A 24,842-nucleotide genomic window follows, 5' to 3' on the forward strand; every position below is an offset into this window, starting at 1 on the left:
TATGCCACTCACTATGGCACGGGCTTATTTGATGCCCTCACCCTATAGGGTAGGGGAGCAATGTCCCCATTTTATAGGTAAGGAAAGTGAGGTATAACTAAAGCAGCTAAGTTATTTGCTCCAAGTTGAACAGCAATGACAGCAAGAATTATTATTAGAGCTAAAATGTATTGGCCATGAACTCTATTCCTGGCACTGTTTCAAGGACTTCATAACTGTTACCCCATTTAATCTTCAGACCAGCCCTCTCTCTGAAGTCAGACTGACAGCCAAACACTTGACTTCTCCATGCCTCAGTTTCCATATCTGTAAAATGGGAATGATGACAGTACCCCCTCAAAGCTGTGTGAAAGTGCTTAAAAGGGAGGAGGGTTCCCCAGGCAGGGGTGTGCCATCTGGGGCTTTGGGGAGATGCAGGCACAGCAGTAACGCTGGCTGGGCTGAAAGCAGGAGGACAGATGAGGACCTCTGCCAGAAGGCAGAGGGCAGGAGACAGGGCTTATGGGGGTGGCTGGAGGATGGGGGTGGCCACAGCAGAGCAGGGTTGTGGGGAGACAGGCCTCCACTGCAGTTCCAGCCCAACACTGGCATGTCTTCCGTGGAGCAGAAAGACGGGTCAATCCAAGGTTCACCCTGCAGGGAATGGAGCCTCCAGGACGCTTCTGGGTACGTGCTGGCATATCTCCCCCGGCCCGGAAGACCTGGCCTTAGGGACAGGGAGAGGGGGCCCTGGGGTCTCTATACCAGCTGACTGGAGTTGCCAGCTGCAGTCCCATAAATCGTGCCCTGGCCCAGGCTGGCAGTCCATTAACATGAAAGATTTTATCGCGCTTTACAACCTCCCTGTCTTGTACAGCGACAGCAGGTAATTAAAACAATAATTGTTTTCTGATGTTGCTTCTGCTGAACGATAAAAGCTTCCAGTTATTTTCCTTTCACTGGGGTAAGGTGGGGGGAGGGGTCTGATCTGGGGGAGTGGGGGAGGGTGGGGAGCCACACAAGTTTAGGATGGCAGAAGGGTGAGGAAGGGCCTCCTGCGTGCCCACTGTGGGGAGAGGCCAGCCGGATCCTGGTTCTCACTTGGCAAAGCTCCGAGGACCTTCTATTGCACACGCGCCAGTATATAAGCAGATTCACGCCACACACGTGCCCCCGGCAGGCGCATGCCTTCACGCCCAGACCTTGGCTGCCCTGTGAGCTGCTCCAGGGAGGCCATCCTGCTTGAGAGCCCCTGGGAGGGGAGGGGAGGGGAGGGCTGGCAGCAGCTGGGACCCGGAGGAACTCATCTGTTGGGAACCCCGTAGAGCAGCTCCCATCCATCCAGAGAGGGCGGCACAGAGGTTCTAAAGACTGGAGGTGATGAGCAAGCATTGGGGAGCAGTTTGGAGGCCTAGGAGTGCAGCCCCGGTGCTAATGAACTTGCGCTTCCCAGGTGCCCAGAGACTGGCACACCAGAGGTGACTTGCCAGGGAAGGGCTGGGTTTCCTCAAGTCACGGAGAGCTTGACTTAAGGATGACAGGATGCGAGGTACGGTGAGGAGTCTTCCGTGCCCTTCTGTACCCATCCATCCACCCACCCATCCATCCATCCACCCACCCACCCATCCATCCATCCACCCACTCATCCATCCACCCATCCATCCACCCATCCATCCATCCACCTACCCACCCACCCATCCATCCATCCATCCACCCACCCACCCACCCACCCACCCATCCATCCATCCATCCATCCATCCATCCATCCATCCATCCATCCATCCATCCACCCATCCAATATTGAGCATCTACTTAGTGCCAGGCTTGTTCTAGGCACAGGGGATGTAGCAGGGAGCAAGCCAAAGTCCCTCTGGAAGCTTGTGTTCTAATGTTGGGATGGGGGGGAATAAACAAGTAAATAAGTCAATAAAGAAGGTCACCTCTGATGTTGCAAAGCCGCCACATGAGGTTAGGGGACCAAGGGGAGCCTCTGTGAGGAGATGACTTTCAGTGGGGCTTGAATGACAAGAAGAAACAAGAAGATAGTGGGGGCTGAGACTTCTGGGTCCCAGTGCCTTCAAGGGACCCTCAGACCTCACCATCTCTACCCCCTGGTCCTGCAACACTCCCACTCCTTGCCACCTCCAGCCCCAAACCCAGGAAGCCTGTGATGGGCACAGGTGGGCGGAGGGTGATGACTGGCATGAGCTTGGTTTATGCCGGTGCCTGTGAATGACATCACACCTGGGGGCTTCCCCACCCCTGCCCCCCCCACTCCCCAGGCCCACAGTAAATCATCCTGATGCTTTAAAACAAATACTTCTTAATCACTAAAAATTGAAGTGATTTCACGTGAAAATGTTAATGCATTCGGAATCACAGCCGCGCACTGCGTCTGACAAATTAGCACCCGGCCCGCGTTGTTTGTAGCTACATTTATCCTGGCGATGAGATGCAGAGGGGTGGCGAGGGCCGCTCCCGGCTGGGGCGCGCACATAGGGAGAGGGAGGGCAGAGGGACACAGGAGTCAAAGCCCAGCCCCATCCCTGACAGCCGGCCTGCCCCACTCCCTGCTGCAGAACCGCGTGTCTCCAGCGGCCCGGGCCCCCGGCCTGCCCCGCGATGCCAGCTCTGGACCATGAGAGCCACACCGGGCAGCGCTGGCCGGCCTCATGGCACGCGCCACGCGGACGCAGGCATGAGCGGTGCAGGAGCGCCAAGAGAGGAGAAGAGCGATTTTTGTAAGAATTTAATGAATCAGAAATTAGCATTAGGACGTGGAGACACTGGAACCCTCACGCATTGCTGGTGGGAACATAAAATGGTACAGTTGCTGAGGAAAACAATTTGGTGTTTCCTCAAAAAATGAAACCTAGAATTACCTACCATACGACCCAGCAATTCCACTCCTAGGTATATACCAAAGAGAACCGAAAACAGGTGTTTGAACAAATGCTCACACATGAGTGTTCAAAGCAGCATTATTCACGCCAGCCAACAGGTGGAAACCCAAACGGATGATAATGGATAAACAAAAAGGGGTCTATCCATACAAGGGAGTATTATTCGGCCATAAAAAGGAATGATGTGCTGATACACGCCACAGCGCGGATTCGCCTGGAAAACACTGCGCTCAGTGAAAGAAGCCAGACACGAAAGGCCCCATGTTGTCCAATTCCATTTACAGGAAAATACCCAGGGTAGGCCAATGCACAGGGACAGACAGCAGGCCAGCGTTTGCCAGGGGTGGGGGGAAGGAGGGATAGGAAGCGACTGCTAATGGGGTAACCCCTTGGGGTGAAGAAAATCTTTTGGAACTAAAGAGAGGTGACGGTTGTACAACACTGTGAATGTACTAAATGCCGCTAAACGGCGTACTTTAAAATGGTTAATTCTATGCGACGTGAGTTTCACTCCAATTAAAAAAATATGTATGCATATATGTACACATGCATCAAAACACTTGAGAAGGGACTGAATCTCAACTGCATCGGACTTCCCTCAGCACATTTCACAGGCTAGTATTTGGTCTGGGGAGGTGGTGGGAGCAGCAGGCTCCGAGACTACAGGCCTGTCTTGCCTTCTCCTCGCACCTCCCCGACTCCCGGCCCTCTCCCCACCCCTGCCTCCGGATCAGCAACAGGACAGCCCAGGCCCGGGTCCTTCTGGATCATTGGCTCCATTCCACAACGAGGCAGAGGCGCACATCGGGGGTAAGGAAGGCTTGGGCTGGGCTCCCGCTCTCCTGGGACCCTGGCCTCCTGACTCCCAGGCTAGGACAGAGCCAGCCACTCCATACCTGGGCTCTCCTGTCCCACACCCCCGCCTCCTAGCCATCTTCCTTACCCCTGTTGGCCTTACCAGATCTGCTTCAGCGATTTTGAGCCTTTCTGGTAGACAAGGGGGCCTATAGCATAAACGAACACAGAGATAAGTCATGATGCTTTCTCTTCACCTAACTCCACACGTTCCTGTGCCCAGACCACAACGGACCCCTTAGTAACCAAGTTCATTCCCACCTTCCTCAGACAGGTCTGACCATCCAGTCTAACCAGCACTCAACATGCCCGCATGAGCTCACTCCTGGTCACGTGGTCATGTGGCCTCTGCCGGCCTTCCAACTCCTGGAGAACACTCCTCATTATCTGAATCTACTAGTTGATGGTCGTCTCCTCCCACTAGAACGTGAGTTCCTCAAGGTAGGGACAGTTCCTGCCTTGCTCACTGCGTATTCATAGAGCAGAAGCCTGGTCTGGCACACAGGAGGTGTTCCATCAACGCGTACTTAATGACAGGTGCGCCCCCACCTTCACCTTGCCCTGTCCCCCAGTCCATCTTCTCCACTTCCCTCGAAAGCTCACTGGGGCCCTGGACCTTCTGCCCCACCCCCCTCCGCAGATGGCATGCAGAGGGGCTGGGGCTGCATCCTGGCTCTGCAGGGGGTGTGACTCTGCGTGGGCACATCATCTCTGAGCCCACCTGCAGACAGCTTCCAAGCAAGTGCTTTGCAAACACTCAGCAATCAACCTTGTCTTGCCCCTGCTCCCTTTGCTCAGGTTCCTCCTCTGAGGAATCTGCCAGAACCTGAGCCTTTCCTGGCTCTAATATCCTTGCACCCCAGCTCTACAATTTCTGAGTGTCCTCTGTGTCCTGGCACCCACTCTTCCCCACTCTCTAATGCTGGTTCTGTGCTTCTGAGCAATGGTCCCAAGCAGCTCCTGTCGACCTCCTGGGGGCGAGGGTCCTCCAGGCCTCCCTCATCTGCACGCACCCTCCCCGCCTGCAGCTTTCCCCGCCGCCTCCCAGCCGTGCTCCAAACCTGAAACTCTCTTGGCTTCCACTGCTCTCACTTTGGTCTGCCTCTGGCTTCCTCGGAAACTCCTCCCAAATTTTCCTTTTCCGTGTCAACGGCAGCCATCCCCAGTCGCTCCTTAGAATGGGATCTGAGCTCACGGTGCCCATGACCAGCTCCTTACAAATGGGCCTTTCATCTCCACTTCCCACCCTCACTGCGTCTCCAAGTGCCAGTCCTGGCTTTCCAGTGGTCATTTAGACGTTTCCGCCTGACCTTCTGTCGCTGCCTCAAAATGAACCAGTGAAATCTAAGGCCCCAAATGTGGGCTTTTCAAGCTGGAAGGGAGGGAAGGGGCAGGACCGTGCCTGCCATGTGCCGAGCACTGCGTGTGAGGTGCAGAATGCAGCCTTGTGTGCATGGGCAGTGGGGGCACACACTTGCCAAGGTGACAGCCTGGTCCCGGCTCCTGGCCGCCCAGGAAAATGGGCTCTCAGTGCCAGATCTGAGTCTTCAAGGGAAGCCTGAGATCTGGACTTTTTGTGTGTGAATTCTCTCTTTTTTTTAAACGTTGTATGTGCCACCTGGGGGTTGACTTCTCTGCACACTGCCACCTTTGGGTACATGCCAGGCCCCTTCCAGGTGCAGTACCAAGACCCAACCCACACTGGCATAAGCCTAAACAGGAATTTCTTGGCTCATGGGATTGACAGAAGAGTGCAGGGACCGAAGTCTCTAGGGCCTTGGGGCCTCCAGGACAATCTTCCCTGCTGTTTGTCTCTGATTTCCACATGTATTGGCCTCACTCCCCTCACCAGACAGGCTCTCTCCACACAAGGGGGAAGTAGCTGCCACTGGCCCAACATCCCCCCCCCTGCATCTTCACAGCTGCTAACCCCAGAGGCAGAGAAGGCAACTTCTCCACCTCCACGTGGGGAAAGCCATGAGAAGAATCCTGACTGGTCACGTGGCCACTTGGAACCAATCACGGAGTCCAGGATGTGCACCAGGATTTGCCCATGACTGACAGTCCCAACAGGACATGGTGTCGGGGAGGAGGTCACCTAAGGAAGAGTACAGGTGCCGTGCCCATGAGAACATGTGCTAAATACTCAAAACCATAGGCACCAGAGAAACTACCACATCTCATGAGATGGGGTCAACTCGCCAGAAAGCCCAGTTCCCAAAGGGCGAGAAACTTCCCAAGGACAATGAGTATGGGTAGGGCTGAGAGTAGAGTCCAAGTCATTCCAGGAGCCCCAGCCTTTCCCTTTTGCCACAGAGCCTCACCAAGGCCGCCTGCCTCCCATCCATGGTCTCCATGAGAGGCCCCAACAGGGCCTGTTTCAACAACCTCCCCCGCCCCCCCCACCGCCCCACCAGATGGAGAGCTTGCTGCCTGCTAAGACCACCTGTGTCCTCACCTATTAGGAAGGTCTTTCTCAGCCTCCAGTGTCTCGCACCTGCTGGTCCCAACCCTACCCTCTGGGGCTATACAGAACAAAGCAACTCCATCTTCCCTTCCTGCCTTCAGTGCCTTAAATTAAACAGTACAACTCCATCACCACCCAGGCCTTTGAGGACTTCTCTCTTGGGACATGACTTTAAGTCTGTCTGTTTGTTACCCACTGGCCAGAGGCGGGTTCTGTTGCTTATGGCCAAAGTGCCCAGACAGATGGCTGTGGTCTGGAGAGGCCCTGGCATGGTGCAGGTCCCTGGTTGCAGCCCACGGCACTGTGCAGCCTTCTTGCTCTTTCAGCTTCTGTCCCTCCATTACACAGCTCCCAATCCATTTTCTCTTTCTGACATCACTTCCCCTGGCTCAAGATCTCTGAAACATGTTTGCCTCTTCCCGGTCCCTTGCCTCCCACATGTAACATCCAGAGGCTCCTCCTTTCAAATGTCTCCCACATCCATCTCTTTTACTCCATCCCTGCTGCTTGCTCACTGGGAAGGTGGGGGGCTCATCATTTCTTGCCTGGATGACCGCTGCAGCCTCCTGGCTGGTCTCCTTGCCTCCAGCCTCTCCCTGCTCCCATCTATCCTACATGTGCTGCCAGATTAATCTTCCTTAAACACCACTCACCTCCTGTCACTCCCCAGCTCAACGATGTGGCCAGCCCTATCACTTGTTGGCTCCCTACAGGCCCCATCTGCCCCAGCTGGCCTGTGCCTCCTGGCACCCCCAGCACACACACTGTCACCAGGGAATGCCTGTGCCCTCCCCCACCCCTTCACTGTCGGGCCCCATCCCACCACCCGCCCAGGCCCCAGGTAGAATCCCTTTCCTCTGGCCTCGGAGGGCCCCTGGAACTCAGGAGCAGAGGATGGGGGTAGCCAGGAAAATCCCTGAAGCCACGGTCCGTCCAGTCTGCAGGCCGGCAGGGAGGTTACCCCTGCCTGGCCCATCTAGGCTCTCAAATGTCGCTGTGGCCCCTGCCACCCCTCTGCTTTGCTCATCCTTAGGTCTTCAGGCTGTCAGGAGTCATACCTGGCCAAGTCACTGGGGGTGAGTCATCCTTCACCATGTCAACCTTCTTTCTCAAACCCTCCCACGAAAGCTCGTACCCCAGAATAAGCACCTTCCCAAGATTCCAGACCTGCAGGGTCTTGCCCTTGAGGCTCTCTGCCATTTTTGTCAACCAAGGACCTGGTGCTCCACTCCCCCACACCTCTGGTGTGGTCCCAGAGGGAGGCCCAAAGTGTCCCCATAGCGTGGGCAGCACCTCCCATGTACAGAGCATTCACCGTGGGCCTGGCACGGGGCTGAGTTGTTCCCCGCGGAATACTTCATTTACTCCGGGCAACCCTATGAGGTAGGAACCTTTCATTATCCATATTTTCTAGATGAGGAAACCAAGGCACAGAGAGCTGAAGTCACCTGCCTAAGGTCATCCAGTTTAAGATTCTAACGCACTCCATCACCTGCAGAGCCCTGGTTCTTAGTGGCTCTTGTGCCTCAGGGACTCCCCACCCTCAGCCCACCGAAGAGCCTGGTGTCCAGAAGGAGCAGCCCCACCTAGCTTGGGGAGATCAATGGGTCCTACAGGCCCACTCCCTTCCTGTGACTCCCTCAGAGGACTGGGGTGACCAGGGAACAGCAGTGTGCTGGAGCCAGCTCGCCTGTGCTAAAGAGAGCCCATCACTGGGGCACCTGGTGGCTCAGTTGCTTAAGCATTCACCTCTTGATTTCGGCTCAGCTCATGATCTCTCAGGGTCACGGGATCTAGCCCCAAGTTAGGCTCCCCACACAGCGGGGAATCGCTTCTCTCCCTCTCCTCTCCCTCCCCCTGCTCACGTGTGCTATCTAAAATAAATAAATAAATCTAAAAAGAGAGAGAGAGAGCGTGCCCCTCATTAAAATTTCTAGAATTTTGCAAGCCAGTTGACATCATCACACTGGTAGCTGAAAACAGGCTCTAGTGGGAGTATTCACACCATGGAAATTGGCGAACCAGGCCTCCAGCTCTCCCAGAGCGCCAAGTGCTAAACATCTACCAGTGTACCGTGCTTGAGAGGGGATGCTGACCACCGGGAGGGAGGGCTTCCTGGCCTTTGGGTGGTGGGCTTCACACAATTCTCACCAAAGAGAGGCCCCCCAGTAGAGCCAGGGATCTAAAAGGAAAGGCATCTTGAGAGGAATGGGTGGGTCTCAGACATGGATCTCTGGCTGTGTGATCCCAAAAGATCTGGAGAAAGGTCTCTAGGAGTGTCAGGGAAGTTCTGAGGCATTTGGTAGGCTCGGATTCTGACTGGACATGACCAACATGGAAAGATGGACGAAAACCAAGTACAAAACCACTGACAAGAGACACGGAGTGGAGAAGCATGTAGGGAAGGCTGAGCTCAGGTCCAGCTGGGGCTTGGGGGAAATGCCAAAGCCACATGGTGCGGGAGGGGGCTTGGAGGAGGAAGAGCGGGCCTGCTGTGGGGGGGGGGGGCCTCCAGGAAGCCGGCCCATCTGCCCCACCATTTTGCAGCTGAGGACATTGAGCTAGAGGGGCAGGACGCACTCCGGCAAGAAAGCACTGAGGATCGGAGGGCAGCGATCACAGGCCAAGCGGTTGTTTTGAATGAGTTCAGGTCTTTTGACCCAGACAGATCCCACCCCAGGGGCTGGCAGGGGGATCTCGTGCTGACCTCCAAGAAAGCGGGAGTGGGAGCGGCCACAGGGCAGGAGACTCATGAGCTGGGGTTGAGCTCTCGGAAGAGGAGGCAAGCTGGACTCGGTGAGCACATCAGGGTTCTTCAAGCGCAAGCAGCAAAACCGACTCTCACAAATTTAAGCAAAAAAGGGAAAATACTTGCAAGAAATTGGGTCATTGAGAGAAGGGACAAGAGGCTTAAAAAGCAGGTGCTGAAGGGAGAAAGGAACCAGGACCGGGGAAATGACTTACTTGTCTCATTGAGCCCTGCTGCTGAGATTAGGGGTCCCCCTAAATCCCCACCAAGGCTGTATCCAAAAGGAGAGAGGTCATGGGGTCCTAGTGGGACCAGGAATGGCAGCCGGACAAATACAAAACCCAACCAATGTCCACTGAAGGGGCCACAGCCTGATGACCCGCCGCAAACCCCAGGCATGATTCCCGTGGAGCTTCTCCGTCTGTTACAGATGAGCAGGAAGGTAGGGGCCACACAGAGACACACCAGGACTCCCACGAACCCTTCCCTCCAGACCGGCTTCCCTTATCATAGAGTTACTGTTGCGGTAGTTCAGGGCCAGGTTGGAAACAGTGTGTCTGGATTTCAGCCAGGCACCTGATACAATATCTCAGGATCTGCAAATGGAGATACATGAACCAGAGGACAGCACATTGAAGGGAATGGAAAACCTGTTGAATGGCCAGCATTGTTTTCTAACACCGCTGATTAAATAGCTCAGGTTGATCCATTTTCGGGCCTTTACCTTTGAGCCTCAGGCTGTGTCCTTGGTGCTCTTCAGCATTCTTATTAAATACTTGGGCAACCTATACTGATGGCACACTGGTTAAATCTCAGAACAATGCGCTCATCTCTTCTCAGTGGAGATCTGTGAGTGGTGGCAAACAGGACAGTGGCACAGGTGGCTTGGCTGTGGGGACTGGCGCACGTGGCACAGCACTTGAGTTGGCCCAATGAGGAAGGACCAGGACATTTGATGGATGGCTGAGGAAAAGAGATGCTCCCTCCTTCCCCCTGGACTGGGCCTGCAAGAATGTAACGCCAGTAAGTGTGGCAGCCACCGTGGAACTGTGAGGGGAGAGGCTGTCGGAGAGTGGTGCCGACCCCTGAAGAGCAGAGATGAGGCATGAACCCTGGTCACACTGTTCTTCCTGGATCCAACCATGCCTGAAGCTAGTCTACCCCCTGTCTTTGAGTTACATGCGCCCATAAATCCCTTTTTGCTTAAGTCGATTTGGGTTGGGTTTCCCAATGTTTACAATGGATACACTTAGTATTCTCTGCTAGTTCGTGCCAGGGCATTGTATCACAGTGGGACGAGCTGGGACTGACATCCAGAGGCAGGTAACAAGGATGTAGGAGACAGAGAAGGGGCTTGGAACCATGCTACATGAGGAACAGCTAAGAGGACTGAAGGTGCCTGGCCTGGAAAGAGCAGACAGGGCCAGGCAGGGGCCCTGTCTTAAATAACTGAGAAGGGGGAAGGCATTCAGCCTGGCCCCAGAAGGAAGAGCCAAGAGCCATTTGGGGGAGCTTACTGGGAAGGATTCCTTCTCATTCTAAGAAAGTGGCTTTGAACAGTCCCAGCCACCTGAAGATGTGTGGTTGGGGGCAAGTTGGAAAGCCAACACCCAGGGCGTTTTATATTCAAAATCCTAGGGCCTGGACAGCCCTGCCTAGGCTTAGGAAGCACCCAAGATGGGGTCAGGAGGCAGGATATAGAGGGGGCAATGAGCTTGGAGAGATGGGGGAATTAGCCCAAGACCACACAGAGAATCAAGGTTCCCTGACGTTCTCCCATAGCCTTTCATGTCCATGGGGCACCAGACAAGGCCCTGGCAGTAAATGACCACATGGAACAGTGTTCTGCTTCCGACGGTGTGGGAGTGTGTAGGGAAGGGGGTCAGGCTGAGCAGTAACAAGGTTCCAGCCCTGCCACTTCATCTAAGAAGTGGGACTAACTTCACCTAGCTTGTGGGCTGTCCTGATTCTGATCAGACGATGCAGGTAGAGCCCAGCACGGTCCATGATTAACACCAGCACGAAGTTAATTAAGAATAAAAAATGTAACAGTTTACAGCCACTGAAGGCTCGTCCTCTCCCGCCCCAGGCTTCTCTCCGAGCAGAAGGAGTGTGAGTTTTGTAGTCAAAGACCTGGACTGGAACTCCAGCCCAGCCTAGTTCCACTTGGACGGCAGGAAGCCCCGCACTCCCTCATCTGTAAAATGGGACCGATGACGGCGCATTCAAAGCCCCGGCCTACAGGCGGTGCTCACGGAGCTCTGCGATCTCTTCCTTTCCGCAGAGGTCAGCGGTGGGTGCTCCGCAGTCCTACGCACACCACACCGCCCGCCAGTGGGGCCCACCGGCCAGCCACGTCTCCGGGCCCCGGGGAGGGCGGTGGGGGCGGGGGTGCCGCTGGGCGTGAGAACCGAGGCGCAGCGGAGGCCGCCGAGCCGCGGTGGCCGGAGGCTGGACGGCTGCTCCCCGGGCGGCAGCCGAGCGCTCAGCCAGGAACTTGTTAACAGGCCCCGAACAAAGAGCCGCTAATCCGGCGGGCGGCCGCGGGCGGGCTGGCGGGCGGAGGGATCCCGCCCCTTCCCCGGCCCCGGCCCCAGCCCCTTCCCCGCGCGGCCGCCGAGTTTACAGCGAGCTCTGCACCCGCACCGAGCGGGGCGGGGCCGCGGGGCAGGACGCACCCGAGGGCGCCCCTCCCCAGAACCCGGCGCGCGAGCAGGCTAATTGCTAATCCCTTGGGCTCGGGCTCCCATTGGCTCGGGCCCCGGCCGCCCCTCGGCTGCCAACGTGCCCCACAGCCAGCCTAGCCGGGGGTCCCCCGCCCTGCAAGCTACCCAAACATCGGCCACGGAGTGGGGATGGTTTTTTGGAAGCAGGGCAGGCTCCCGTCACGCGGAGACTCTAAGGACGCACTCCTACCTGCCCGTGCCTGGCACCCTTTTTTCAGGGAGGAGGGAGGGGCCTGGAAAGATGCGAGGGGGCGGGGGGGGGGGGGCGTGATTCACCCTGCAGCCCCTCAACTCCATCTGGTCTCTGCCCCAATTAGGAAGGGGTAAGGTCTCACTCCGGGTGTACCCCCTGCAGGCTCCCTGCCGGACGTGCTGGGGTGGGGCAGTGGGGGGAGGTGGGGTCCCACCTGCCCTCCTGGCTGGGGAGGTGCAGGGCAGAGGTGGGATACAGGGTCCAGAGCTCCCTACCCAGGGGCCCTGCAGCTGTAGCTCGGGCTCAGTCTAGACCGACTCCCCTCCCCAAATCTCAGCCACGTATTTGCCTGGAGCTCAAGGTGACCCTGAGCCTTCCAGATGGACAGAGCTCTGACATCCAGGTGTGGGGAGGGTCCCAGCTCTGGGAGACTCACCCATCAGGGCGCTGGCCCTTGGTGCTCTCTTCAGGGGCCCCTCCCCCTTCTAAGTGGGACCTAAAACCTGCCCCTTTGTGACCTACCCTGGGGACGAGCAGCTGCCACTCAGGCCTCTCCAGATTTGAGTCTCTCCCTCTCCCCCCTCTCAAACAGGGCTGGAATGCGCTTGTCTACAACCACACCTGGAGAAGGGAAGGAGCCCGGGCAAAAGAGACAGAAAAAAACGCCAGCCAAAATGCAGGCCTCCCCTCAAGGGCTCTGCCCTCCCACCTGGACCCCCAGCTGTACCCTCTCCCATGAAGATGGCACCAAGGACCCCCCCAAAGTGAGGACAAAACAGTGCCCTCTGTCATATCCATCACCGTCCATTGCTAACAGTTACTGAGCACCTACGGTGTGTCAGGGCTATGACACACTGATGACATGCACTGGTCCACGTAATCCACATGACAACCCTGTCAGGTCCTTTGAGCGCTCCATTTTATAGACAGGAAAACCGAAGTCCCGGGAAAAGCTAGATCGCCAGCGAGGACTAGGGCGGGGCACAGGGGGTGCCAAGGGCACAAAATTTAAGGAGGCTGACACTGCACTTGCACACTTAATTTCTGCACCCTGGGCACCTCCCCGGCCTCACCCTAGTCCAAGACCTCGTCCAAACTCAGACTCCGGAACTTGGCGACTCAACCATTCCGCCACCTCCTCAGCGTGCCTGGGATTCTGGCTCCCAAAGACCAAAGGCTGCTGTGGCTTCTGCCATCAGTGCTTGGGAAGAGGGTGGGCCTCAGGCACTGGCACTCTGACCTTCTGGGAGCCCTAAGAAGGCCGGTTTTTGCCATTGGGGGTGGTCACCGGCTAAAGCAGGGCCCTGTTTCCTGACTCAGGTGCTGGGACTCACAATTCCCACCTCTGCTTCACAGCCACCTTTGGCCCTGCCACAGCAAGCCACCCGGCTCCAAGGCAATGCCGGCAGCTACCGCTGGGGTGGCTGGGGGCTTCAGCGGGTGCTGGGCAGGTGTGAGTGGTTCCTCGGGGAGCCTGCTGCTGACTGCGCAGTCCACCCCAGGCTCCCAAGGCAGCCTCCCTGTGCACCAGCCTCTGCTCCAATAGAGTCATCAAGTCTAATGCTTAGTATACAAAGAGGCAAACAGCCCAGAGAGGTTAAGTGACTTGCCCAAGATCACAAAGCCATCGAATGGCAGAGCTGGGACTAGAATTTAGTCCCATCCAGGGCCCCCACCCCTTTTGCTGCCATGTTCTGTGTCAGAGTTGATCATCAGAACATGGTTCCAGGACAAGCTGAACCCAAATCATCAGCTTCGTAGAACACCAAACAAAGTTCTTTGCACGCTGGAGGAATCGGAGTCTGAGTCAGTCCCAAGTCCCTGCAGGGGGTGGTACGTGTACAGATTGGAAGGGGGGTGTTTACTTCTTCCAACTAAAAGCATGACTCCTTCCTGGGGCTCCTGCCTGGGGCTGGAGCAGCAACAAATGTTCTCTCTTATCTCTGGACTTGGGCCCTGGTCACCTCAAGACTCTAGCTCTGTCCTAATTCATGCCACTTCAATGCCGGGGAAAATGGAAGGAGATAAACAGCCATAGCTGTCTCGCCCATGCTGGGTTCCACCCTGGGCACTCTATGTCGCCCATCATCTCCTTACTATAACCTCAGGAAGCAAAAGCAACCCTATTCTAAAAACGTGGGAACAGGCTAGGGAGTAAAAGTTACTTGTCCAAGGTCAGGTGGCTTAGACTAAAACCCAGGCCTGTCTGTCTTCAAAGCCCCTGCCCTTGCTATGGTACCTGACAGGAAGAGGGGGCTGAGGCTCCCCACAAGGCAGGAGGACCTGTCAATGCCATTCCCACAGGAGCAGACAAGAGGTGTGAAGGGGTGGACCAGAAGAATTGATCACAGGAAGCTGAGCTCCCCTTGGGTGGTGAGGATGATTGGGGTTCAGGGGCCAGACTTCCCTGGTGCTTGGTTTCAGGAACCAGAGGTCCCAATAGGTTCTGCACAAAGCAGCCCAAGTCTTGGTGTCAATTCCATTCCTGAGGATAGGGGTGGGGCCCAAGGAAGAGGCCACCAGGACAGATGGTCAGGGACAGGATGGGCAACGCCATGGCTCAGTGTCCCTCAACCCCACCTTCCAGGGGCTTGAGTCTACAGGGCTGGGGCCCGGAATGACATTATTTGCGTGACAAGACACTGATCTGGGAACATCTATGTTGGGAGGGGTGGGGATGAGTAGGGCGGTTCCTACTCAGCAGACCTAGGCATACAACCTGTAGGAAAGACCCACAAACACGCATGATCACGTGAGCTGGTTTGCCATCTGTGTGAGGGTCCAAGGCACAGCCACCCCATGGTGGGGCTTTAACTCATTCATTCCTACCTCGGACAGGAGCCATTTCTAGCCTCCCCAGAGTGAAGCAGTCTGTGTTCAGGGACAGGGATGGGGAGGGCTGCCAATGGGGACAGAGTAAACCTCTCTCCCCCTCCCTAGCTGTAGCAGCCCTCCCTACCTAGCAAGAGAACCCTAACACAAGTGGAGGAAAAAAAGAGAAAAAACACGCACTTGCCTGAGCGTGACTCGGAGCACGTTAGGGGCTAAGAGCAGGGTCGCGGTGCTGCAGACGATGGCAGTACTTGGAGGAAGCTCTGGCATGAGCCAAGAGGGAGCTCAGGCCCGAGGCTTCTGGCAGTTGCCCCAGACCCCATCTGCCTCTCCAGGGCTGAGGAATCTGCCCTGTAGGCCACTCAAAGCTCAGCAATGTGCCATGGCCCCTCCATGGGCCCTGGGAGGAGTTGGGGAGGCCTCTTGGAGGGAGTAGGGTCGAAGCTGGGGGCTGAGATAAGCAGAACAGTTGGGACTGGCAGCGGCAAGGGGGGGTTGGCCTAGGTCTGGACAGAGCAGAAGACGTCATCCATAGGGTGAGGAGTGTGGCTGGCGGGGCCGGGGGCACCAGGTTCTGCAAGGCAAGGGAGCTATAGGACAGAAGCCAGAGTTTGTCTGGGGGTGTGGATGCCCAGCCCATCAGCAGTTAAAGCTGAGTCCTAGTGGATCAGCCCAGTCATGCGTGGTGGTACAGGTGTTTCCCTAAGGACCTCAGGCTCAGGGCTGGACTTCACCTTCAGGCACTGGGGAGCCACAGAAGGTTTTCTAGTGGGGTTCCAGCCTGCATACCAGGGACATTAATCAAAGTAGAGGAGGCACAGAAGGGGGATGAGTAGGGGTGGTCACTGCACTGGTCCAGATGGGGAAGGTTAGGGAGAAAGGGGCTGGGGGGCAGAGTTGTGACAAAGGAAGAGAGGGACACAAGCAATGTCACAAGTACAACTGAGCTGGAGGACTCGGTGACAGATTAAACATGAAGCGTGAAGGAGAAGGGAGAGCCAAGAGAGACGGCAAGGTTTCCAGCCCCGGGCTGGAGGACTAGGGGGAGGGGGAAGGCGAGGAGGGGGCCGCAGGAGAGGGTTGGCCTCGATAGAGCAGGCCCAGGCCCAGGGACACGTGTGTTCCCAGGCAGCTGCTGAGCCCAACACCACGGCCTCTGTGTGGAGAAGGGGTCCCCCCACCCCAGGCTGGAGGCAGCTCCTGCCTTTAGACTACATGGCTTGAATCTGCAGGTCTGGGGCCCAGAGCAGCCCCGGGAGGACAAAGTTATATAAGACAGGAGGGCTCCCGGCCCCTGGCTGAGGCCAAAGCTGGCTGCTTGGAGGAACCTGCCAGGAGCTCCTGGGTGAGGGTTTGGGACCTGGATCAATGCCAATCCCCAGCTTCCTGAGGGAAGCCCCTCCCAACATGGGCAAGGGGAAGCAGGCAGGCCAGTCAGAAGATAAGCCCTCTCCTGGGGACACCTGGGGTTCCTGAAGTCCAGCACAACCCATCCCTGAGGCAAAGTGACAGCAAGGTATCTCTTAGCCCTAAAGAATTAAGACACCCTCCCCCTGAGCAGCTGTTCTAGTCTGGGGTGAGGGATGGACAGAGGGGTCCAGGACCAGCCCTGAGGATGGGGCTGGGGCCCGAGGAAGAGACCCCAGGATAGATTGCTGGGGTCAGGGTGGACATACCACTGCTCAGTGCCTTCAGCAGCACCACCTTCCAGGAGAACCAGCTCCTTGTGGGCCCCTCCCCCTAGGAGTGCAGGGATCCCTGTGCCAGGCAACCAACAGGTGGGAGCGGCCCACGGGGTGGGGAGGCAGGTGCCAGCTGTGCGACTGGGTATGAATGGGAAAAAGCTGTGAGATGGGGTGGGGTGGGGTCCCTGTGTGCAGGGGCACACAGGGGGTGAGTGTGCTGAAGGGACAGGCTTTTGTGTGAGTCGGTGACAGAGGGTGGACCCCTGGCCTGGGAAGCGGGATGCTGCAGTCCTGCTGGCCCCCGGCGCCCCCTGCCCCCCGACTGGCCGTCCCTCCCTCAGCCACTCACACACATTTTTCACTGGCTGCTGTTGCCGAGGAGATGATGGGTGGTGTGGGAGGAGGTGCGGGAGGAGCTGGGGTCATCTCAGGGCCAGCCTGCCTGGGCACGTGTGCCCAGAGCCCGTGGGGGACAGCAGTGAGGGGCCCCAGATAAGGAGAAGGGCCCCTGCATGCCCTTCAGAGGCTCCTCCCACAGGCCTGGGAGTGGATGCCCAGAGGCAGCCTCTGCTCCCAGGGCGGCCCTGCGGCGCTGGTGCCCACCTGACAGCTCCCTGGGCAACCTTGGACCAGGCCCCAACAGGTGCCCCACCAACCCCGGATGCCGTTCCCCTACTCTGTGACCTTCCGAGGAATCCATGTGGCACCCCCCAGGCTGTGGCACCCTGACTCACCGGCACCCACCACCCCCTTATCCTATCCACACACGCTCACCTGTGCAACTGCTCGCAGCCGCCACACATGTGCAGCAGGCCAGCCGTCACACGAGCTCATCTGGCCGCACACACACCCGTGCTGCACACACTGCCGGCCCCCATCGTCGCCAGGGCACACATGCCAACCCACGGGCCTCACACGTGCTCACGTGGGCAACATGCAGATATGACCACAGCCTTCTCACACACAGCCGCCTCAGTAAACATTTCCTGGGCGCCCAGCTGGTATTGGCAACACCTCCCCTGTGTGAGGAGCACGGACACCCCCAGTTCACCATGACCGGCTCGCCAACCCTGCACCCCTGAGGGTTGCACACAACCCTAACACGGATATGTGTGCAATACGAACACACGCCCAGCAGCGGTGCGGCCTCCCAGCTCGATGAGGATTAAAAGGGGAGGTCACAGGGCAGGAAGGTTTGTTAAAGTGAGGATTTGGGGGGGTGATGGGGTGTTGGAAAACGGATAGGGTAGAGCCAAGGGAGGACTGAGGGGGCAGATTGGGGAGGGCAGCCAGGCAGAATGGGTGCAGGATGCTACGCAGAGACCCTTTAAAGAAACAGCCATCAGCTTCAACCATCAGGCTGGTCTCAGCTCTCACTCATTGATCTTCAATCAGTCTGGCTTCACATCTCAGGAACCCCAACGCTCCCTTCTGACCCCTAGGTTTAACAATGGCCTGGCCAGGCTGGGAGGCATTCCCCAGGTTCTCAGGGCAGCAAGAATCAAGAATTGCTAGGGTGAGCCTCATGCCCCCTTGATCACCCAAATGACCCCCCCAATACACACATAACCTCAGCTCTGCTAAGTGCATGGATTGGGGGGGGGGATCATGAGGCCCTAACAACTCAGTCTAGGTGGAAGCTCCGGGAGAACAGACAAAGGATGCAGGGGAACTCCCCCCACCCCAAGGGAGGTGGGCTGAGAGCTTAGTTACCAAGCAGGTTAGGGTGGCCAACGGGACATGAAGGGAGGAGGAAGGGCGGTGCAATGGAAGGGAGAAAGGAGAGTGGCAGCGGCCCCAGGTACACAACTCTGGCCCCCCACGCACCAAGGAGGCTGGGAACCACAGCTCTGGCCAGGGGCCACGGGCCTTTGTGCGGGCTGCAAGGTCTGGGGGCTGGTGTATGCGCCTCCACGCCTGAGTGTGTGCGTGTGCGAGCGTGTGGCGGGGACAGAGGAGGACACTGTGTTCTGGACGTGGGCAGAAGCCAGGTGCCAAGTCGGAATTGTGAGTAGCTGTTTGGGTCAGATACGACCGGGAAGAGGTATCTTAAGCCCCCTCCTCATTTTCCTGGGCACTTGGAATGTGGTCAAAATCCTCTAATCTGTGACCCTCAAAGTCAGGCTCCCCCAGGCATTGATTCAACCCCCCGACTCTGCTCTGGGGCCGGGCAACCAGCAAACTTCCCCCGCCCGGAGGCGTGGAACGTTTACACTCGCCAGCCCCGCGCGCTGACAGCTGCTCCAGCACTTGGCAGAACCCAGGCTTCCGGGGAAGCGCACGGGGAAGCTGCGCAGCAGCGACAGGCGGCCCCCGCGTCCCGCCTCGCAAAGTTTGGCCTCGGGGGGCTTCCAGCCGGGTCGGCAACGCGGGTCAGGGACCCCCCAGAGTAGCGAGCGTTCACGCGCACAGTCCCCCGCAAGCCTCCCCAGAGCGCGCGCGTGACTCACCCGAGCCGTGGAGCCAGGCGGTGAGGACTATGCCCAGGAGCGCTGGCCACAGGCCGGGCCGGACGGCCATGGCCGCGGGCGGGCGGGAGAGCGGGCCGGCCGGGCGCGGGGCCCCGCGGGCGGGAGGGCGGCTTTCAGCGCCGCAGCCCAGAGCCCCAGCCCCGGGCGCCCCCGGGGCCCATGCCAGCGGACTGCGCTGCCTTGGGGCGGCCGGCTGCGGGGCGCACGCGGCGCGTGGCTCCCCTGGGCACCGGGAGCACAGCAATGCAGCCGGGGCGGAGCGCAGCGCCAGCCGCGCAGCGCACGGAGCCAGCCGCCGCGCGGAGCCCGCAGCCGGGGAGCGGGCCGGTGGGCGCCGCAAAACCCGGACTGGAGCAGCGGAGCGGGGCGGCGGCAGGGCGGGGCGGGGGAAGGAAGGAGGGGCCGGGCCGCCCCACGCCGCGCGAGCGGGCCACCCCCAGCTCCGGGGATCCCTCCCGGCGTTGCCCGAGGCTCCCCCGGGGAGGGGTTGGGGTGGTGGGCGGGGAGGCCTCCCACCGCCCCGCGCGGTCTCCGGGGACAAGGCCGGGAGTCCGAAACCCGGAGTGGATCGGTTCTCCGGATCTGGGCTCTCCCAGGCCCGCCAGCCTGCGCACAGGTGGCCCGGGAGGGGCCCAGGGCTGCGGCGACCCCGGCGCGGAGCCAGCCTGCAGAGAACGGCCTGGGGCAGGGGTGCCCGGGGCAGGTTCCGCTGCAGTCCTCTCCCCCCCACCCCACCCCACTCCCCGCCTCCCGGCAGTGCTCCGAGGCCGTCAGCGTGCTGCGGTACGCCACCAGCCCGCGGCTTGGATAGGGGACTGCAGGAGAGCGCCCGGGCCCCGGCCCTCGCTCAGAGGCGCTCGGGCAGGCCAGACTCGGCCACTCGCAGTCCCAGCTGTGTAGCCTGGTGGACCCCAGTGTGACCCAAGATTTCTCTAACCCCGTGGCGCCTTTCGCTTAAGGAAAACAACCCCAGGGTGCAGCGTCTCTGACTGGGCGCGCGGTGCTTGCGCCCTGAGCGCGCACGACGCCAGAGACGTGGGCGTGAAGGGCCGAGCAGGGCTTTGGAAGCTGTGGAGACCGGGGGTAGGGTCTAGGCGCCTCCGCCTTCTAGCTCTGTGACCTTGGGCATGTCACGTAGTCTGCCGGAGCCTCCAGCAATGACCGCTGCTGGAGTCTCCTGCTCCCCACCCCCATTCCCTAATCTGGTTAAAGTAAACAGGGTTGCCTTGAAGGAGAAAGGAAATGATAAACGCGCAACATATACACAGGGCGAATGGTCAGAAAAAGAGAGGGTCCTATTCTGGGTCTGGAGAGGGATGAGAAGCGTGAGGGCAAGGTCGCAAACGAAACCTCCTACGGGGACCAGCCCATAATATAAACTGGTGCTGCACGCTGGGTGATATAACAATGGTCTGCGCTTCCACAAAGAGATATGAGCTCTCCTATATTTCTTGAAACCACGAGGCCCTCTCTCGGTCTGTCTTTTGTTTCCCACTTTTGATAGAGAAGGGTTGCAAGAAATGTTTTGCTTTTCTCTTAACTCGTGTAAGAAACATTAGCCAATGACCAGATACACAGGTATGGGCGCTGGACTTCAGCGCCAAGGAGGCGGCAGCGCCGGACACGGGGCAGAGGATCCCATCGCAGGAGCAGCTGGCTCTTCTAGTCCAGGTGCCAGTTGGTGTCGCACTGGGACCCAGTATGGCCATAGCGTCCAGATTTTCAACAGAAGCCATCATATGTGAAATCTTGGGGTTTCGATATTTTAACTAAAAAATAATTTTTATTTACTTACCTCATGCGAGCCCAAATGAAAATGTCCACAAACGCCCCGCAGCTTCCAGGTTTTGAGCTTCGGTGATCGCTCGTCTGCGGGCTTCGTCCACTTGATCCACCAGCTGGAGCGTGCGTGTGTTTGCCCAGGCTGCTCCCTCTGACACTATGCCTCACCGTGCTCCCAGGGAAGAGGTGGGTAGGAGAGGTGAGACCTTACCAGGACCATCATTTGGGGCACCTGTGGAAGAGGGATAGTTAGGAACTGGGGTTTAGGCACTGAAGAGAATGAAGTACTGGGATTGGGGGCTGGGATATAAGATGACATCATAATGGTCCCTGCTGACTCTGCTGTGTCCTTGCCTACATTTATAATATCCTCACATGCAATCCTGTTAAAGGAACATTATCATCCCCATTATACAGATGAGGTCATTGAGACTCAGGGAGATGAAGTGCCATATGTCCAGGGCCAACCTTATTCAATGTTTGCAGGGCTAGTTAAGATTGGTCCTAGGGGGGCTTTGACTTCAATGTCCATGCTCCTTACGTTTCCTCTTCCTGCAGTTCTTGCTCTGGGATTAGAATTTGGGAATAAGGTTTGGGGAACAAGAAAGGAAAGGGTCTCTATCTCTCTTCAGTTCTCTGCTGTGTTCACTTCGCTGGCCTCCTTCAGCCAGAGTAGAATGATCTGTGTAGTAGTCAGGATAGACTAGGTTATGTCGTGGTAACAAACAGTCCCCAAATCTCAGTGGATTCCATCAACAAAGGTTTATTTCTCATTTGTTCATCATGGGTCTACTGCTCCAGATTATCTTACAGGCTGACAAAACAGCCACTCCCTGGAATATTGCTGGTCAGTGAGACAGAGGAAAAGAGAGCTCTGGAGGTACACCCACCAACAATCAATGGCTCAGCCCTGAAATGACACATGTCACTTCCACTGACAATTCATTGGCCAGAACCGGCCTCATGGCCCCATCCAAAAGGGCCAAGAAGTGCACTTGTCCTCCATGCCGGCTTCTGAAATATGAGGAAAGTAGCATAAATGATGACCACTGCCGCAAAGCCCAACATGATCAGGCCCTGCCTACCCCTGCAACCCTGCTTAGGCCTCAGCCCTGGTGGCCTCCTCCTCTGTTTCTCCAGCATCCAAGATCACCCCCACCTCTGGACCATCCCATTTGCTTTTCTTCCTGGGACACTCTGTCCCCAGACCTTCACATGGCTGGTTCCTTGTAGTCATTCAGGCCTCAGCTCAGCTGCCCCCTTCCAGTTGGTACTCAGGGCATGTCAGGAAAAGGAGCAGGGATGCCCTTGCAGAGATGGGGCGTAAATGTCTCACCTGAATTCTGCTTAAGAATCCAGGTTGGAGGGCTGCCAGGAAGTGCTTGTCTCAGGCTCAAAGGTAGATGGTCAGATAGGAGGGCTCCTAACATCTTTAACCTTCTTTGCCTTTGAGCCTCAGACTCCAAGGGAGGGAGAGGCCAGACCCTGCCTAGGCTGGACCCTCCGACAAGTATCTGTGGCCCCCTAGCAATACCCCAGTGACTGTGCATGGGTTTCACCTCCAGCTGCTCTGCTGGCTAGGAATTTCTCCTTGCTAGGCAGCAGGAATCTGCCTCTCATCGGATTCACATTTTGGGGCCTCATCAAAACTCTCTCCCCCCTCCCCCCATGTTCATTTCTGCTATTCAGAAGACTCTTAATCCTTTTTTTTTTTTTTTTTTTTTTTTTTTACTTCAGAAGACAAAGTCTGGGTCTATCTTGAATTTTCTCCCTTTAGACCAAACAGTTCTGCTTCTGTTACAGGCTAGCAACAGAGCCCTGGGGCCCTGTCCTTGCCACCCTGGCCCCCTACTGCAAGTACCCTGCACCAAGGCTGCCCCTCTGAAGCATCTCTTGAAGGGACTCGGCACGTCTCCTGCCCACATGGCCTGATGCACTAGCAAGGTCCCAATTAGCTGCTGGTGCGCGCTGGATGGGGGACCTCTAAGCCCATGGGGAGACCATCACTGACTTGGAGCTGTGCCAGAAGCTGGTTACAATGTGCATCTGCAGGCCCTTCCCTAGCCTGATTCGGATCCAGTGTGTCTGGGGAAGTGTCTAGGAGCCTGTGCTTTGCCCACGCGTTCCGCCCCTACCAGCTATTTCCACTGGTGCCAGTGGTCTGAAGACCGCGCTTTGAGGAACACTGCCCTGTGTCTTTCCCATAGGCCCTGCCGACAGCTGGATGCTCCCCCATCTACCCTTGGGACACTCGCTTTCTGAATTTAAGTGCAGAGACTTCAATGCATCCCAATTCTATTCCATTGTATTACATCTAATCCCTCTTTCCTATATGGAGCCCTCTCAGGAAGTGGAAGCTGTCGGGCAGGGTGCTTGCTATTTTCTTCAGCTTCCTGTCATTACCAGATGAGATTGGAAGTCATATATTCTTTCAACCAAGTCCTTCATAAACCGGTTGCTGAGGGCAGGACCAAGGAGAGAGCCCAGTGGCTCCCTACTTCAGACTACCTTGTAAGTTGCACTAGGGTAATAAATCAATATCTCTTTCATCCACTCAGGAAACCTCTGACCACACCATCCTTCTGCTCACATCTCATTGCTGCACCCACAAAATAAACAGAAAGACCCTGAAGAGCCCCAGACTCATGAGCCTCTAACTTTGTCCTAACCTACCAGGCCAATAACTGAAACAAGAAATTAGTTCCATGGGCTGGACTTGCTCTTGGTGACCCAACATTGGGTCTTGATAGTCCCTGCCTTGACCCAAACATCCATATTTGTCCATTGCTCAACATCCAGCTCTGTCTTCTGGAAGCAGCAGCTTCCTGTCTTTCCTTCGTGGGATCACCCTTCCCCACCATCAGTGTATGAGATTCACATGGGGCTACCCCACCCCAGTTCTAGAGGATAGCACATGCTTCAGGCCTAACCACTCGGCATCCACTATGTCTTGAACCCCAATGATTCACTTAGGGATGGACGTATGACCCAAACCAAGTGCTCAGGCTCTTTTCTGGGATTTTTGTTAGAACTAAGGAGAGAAAGAATTTCTTTTCTTGGTGAACTTGGAGCAGAAAAGAGGAGCTCCTGGAGCTGCCACCATGTGAGGAGCACATGCCTGACACTGAGCCTGGGCAGGAAAAGCAGAGCCTGGAGAAAAGAGAGACACTGAATATTGGCTCATCTTTCAAGCCCTCTGGGTCCAGCTGCTCCTGAAGCCACCAGATACACCCCTGGTTTTTCAGTTACATGAGCCAATAGATTCCCTTTTTTGTTGTTTAAGCCCTTTTGGGTTTCTGTCATGTGTACTTTAAAAAATGATCCAGAATCATCTTTTATAAAAATCAGTTCTCGAGCCTTGCCCAAGATGGAGCAAGCATTTATTAGTGCCTACTGTTTGCAAGGCTTACTGCCACCCAGTTGGGGAAACTGCAGCCTGTGGGAGAAGACATAGATGTCTTCCCAGTTGTAAGTTAGGGTGCAATGAGAGCCAGGTCATAAGACAAGTGAAGGATGTGTGGGGGCTATAAGGGAACGAAAACTAGAAATAAGCCTCTTCAGAGGACCCTCAGCAATATCTGGACCAGTCTCTTCCTCACGCAGAACTCCAACATACACCCATTGCTGAATTCAACACACACACACACACACACACACACACACACACACACACACACAGAGCATGCCAGCACCCACTCAGTCTGCTCTTAACTCAAGTGCACGTCCCACACCCAACTCACACACACGTGCATGCCCAGCCACTGAACATGGTCAATAAAAACACGTTTCCCATATATATTTATGGAGACGTAAAAACACTTCCACGTATCCCTGCTTCCTTCCTGCACCAACTATTGCACTCTCCACACTGCCCTGTGCTACCAAAAACTTCGTGCCTGGGTCTCTCCTGTGCTGAGCATAGGAAAGGAGATCTCCTTGCATTGGCGCCTCCAGAACCAAGGACAGTGCCCAACATTTCTTGAGATCTCACCTTGTGCCCAGCATAGGACAAAGATCTTTAACTGGTTTATCTTTTTTTTTAAGACTTTATTTATTTGACAGAGAGAGATAGTGAGAGAGAGCACAAGCAGGGGGAGCAGCAGGCAGAGGGAGAGGGAGAAGCAGGCTCCCCGCTGAACAAGGAGCCCAAAGTGGGGCTCAATCCCAGGACCCTGGGATAATGACCTGAACCAAAGACAG

The 24,842-nt window shown here is 56.7% G+C and overlaps 1 protein-coding gene across 4 annotated transcripts in view; it reads right to left on the reverse strand.

Moving 5' to 3' along the window:
* Positions 1–19,159, reverse strand: part of UNC5A (unc-5 netrin receptor A) — a 61,879-nt gene extending 42,720 nt beyond the window's left edge. For 2 of the 4 annotated variants that reach the window (XM_045800598.2, XM_045800521.2), the window contains exon 1: positions 18,840–19,158. In XM_045800598.2, the coding sequence (XP_045656554.1) occupies positions 18,840–18,909 (70 nt within the window). In that variant the 5' untranslated portion in view covers positions 18,910–19,158. Of the gene's footprint in view, positions 1–18,839 lie in introns of all 4 variants that reach the window. The other 2 variants (XM_045800444.2, XM_045800600.2) reach the window with 2 other exon arrangements.
* Positions 19,160–24,842: the final 5,683 nt, after the last annotated feature.

The sequence above is a fragment of the Ursus americanus genome, chromosome 15 (assembly GCF_024610735.1).
Source record: "Ursus americanus isolate L20-20 chromosome 15, mUrsAme1.1.p, whole genome shotgun sequence".
NCBI lineage: Eukaryota > Metazoa > Chordata > Mammalia > Carnivora > Ursidae > Ursus > Ursus americanus.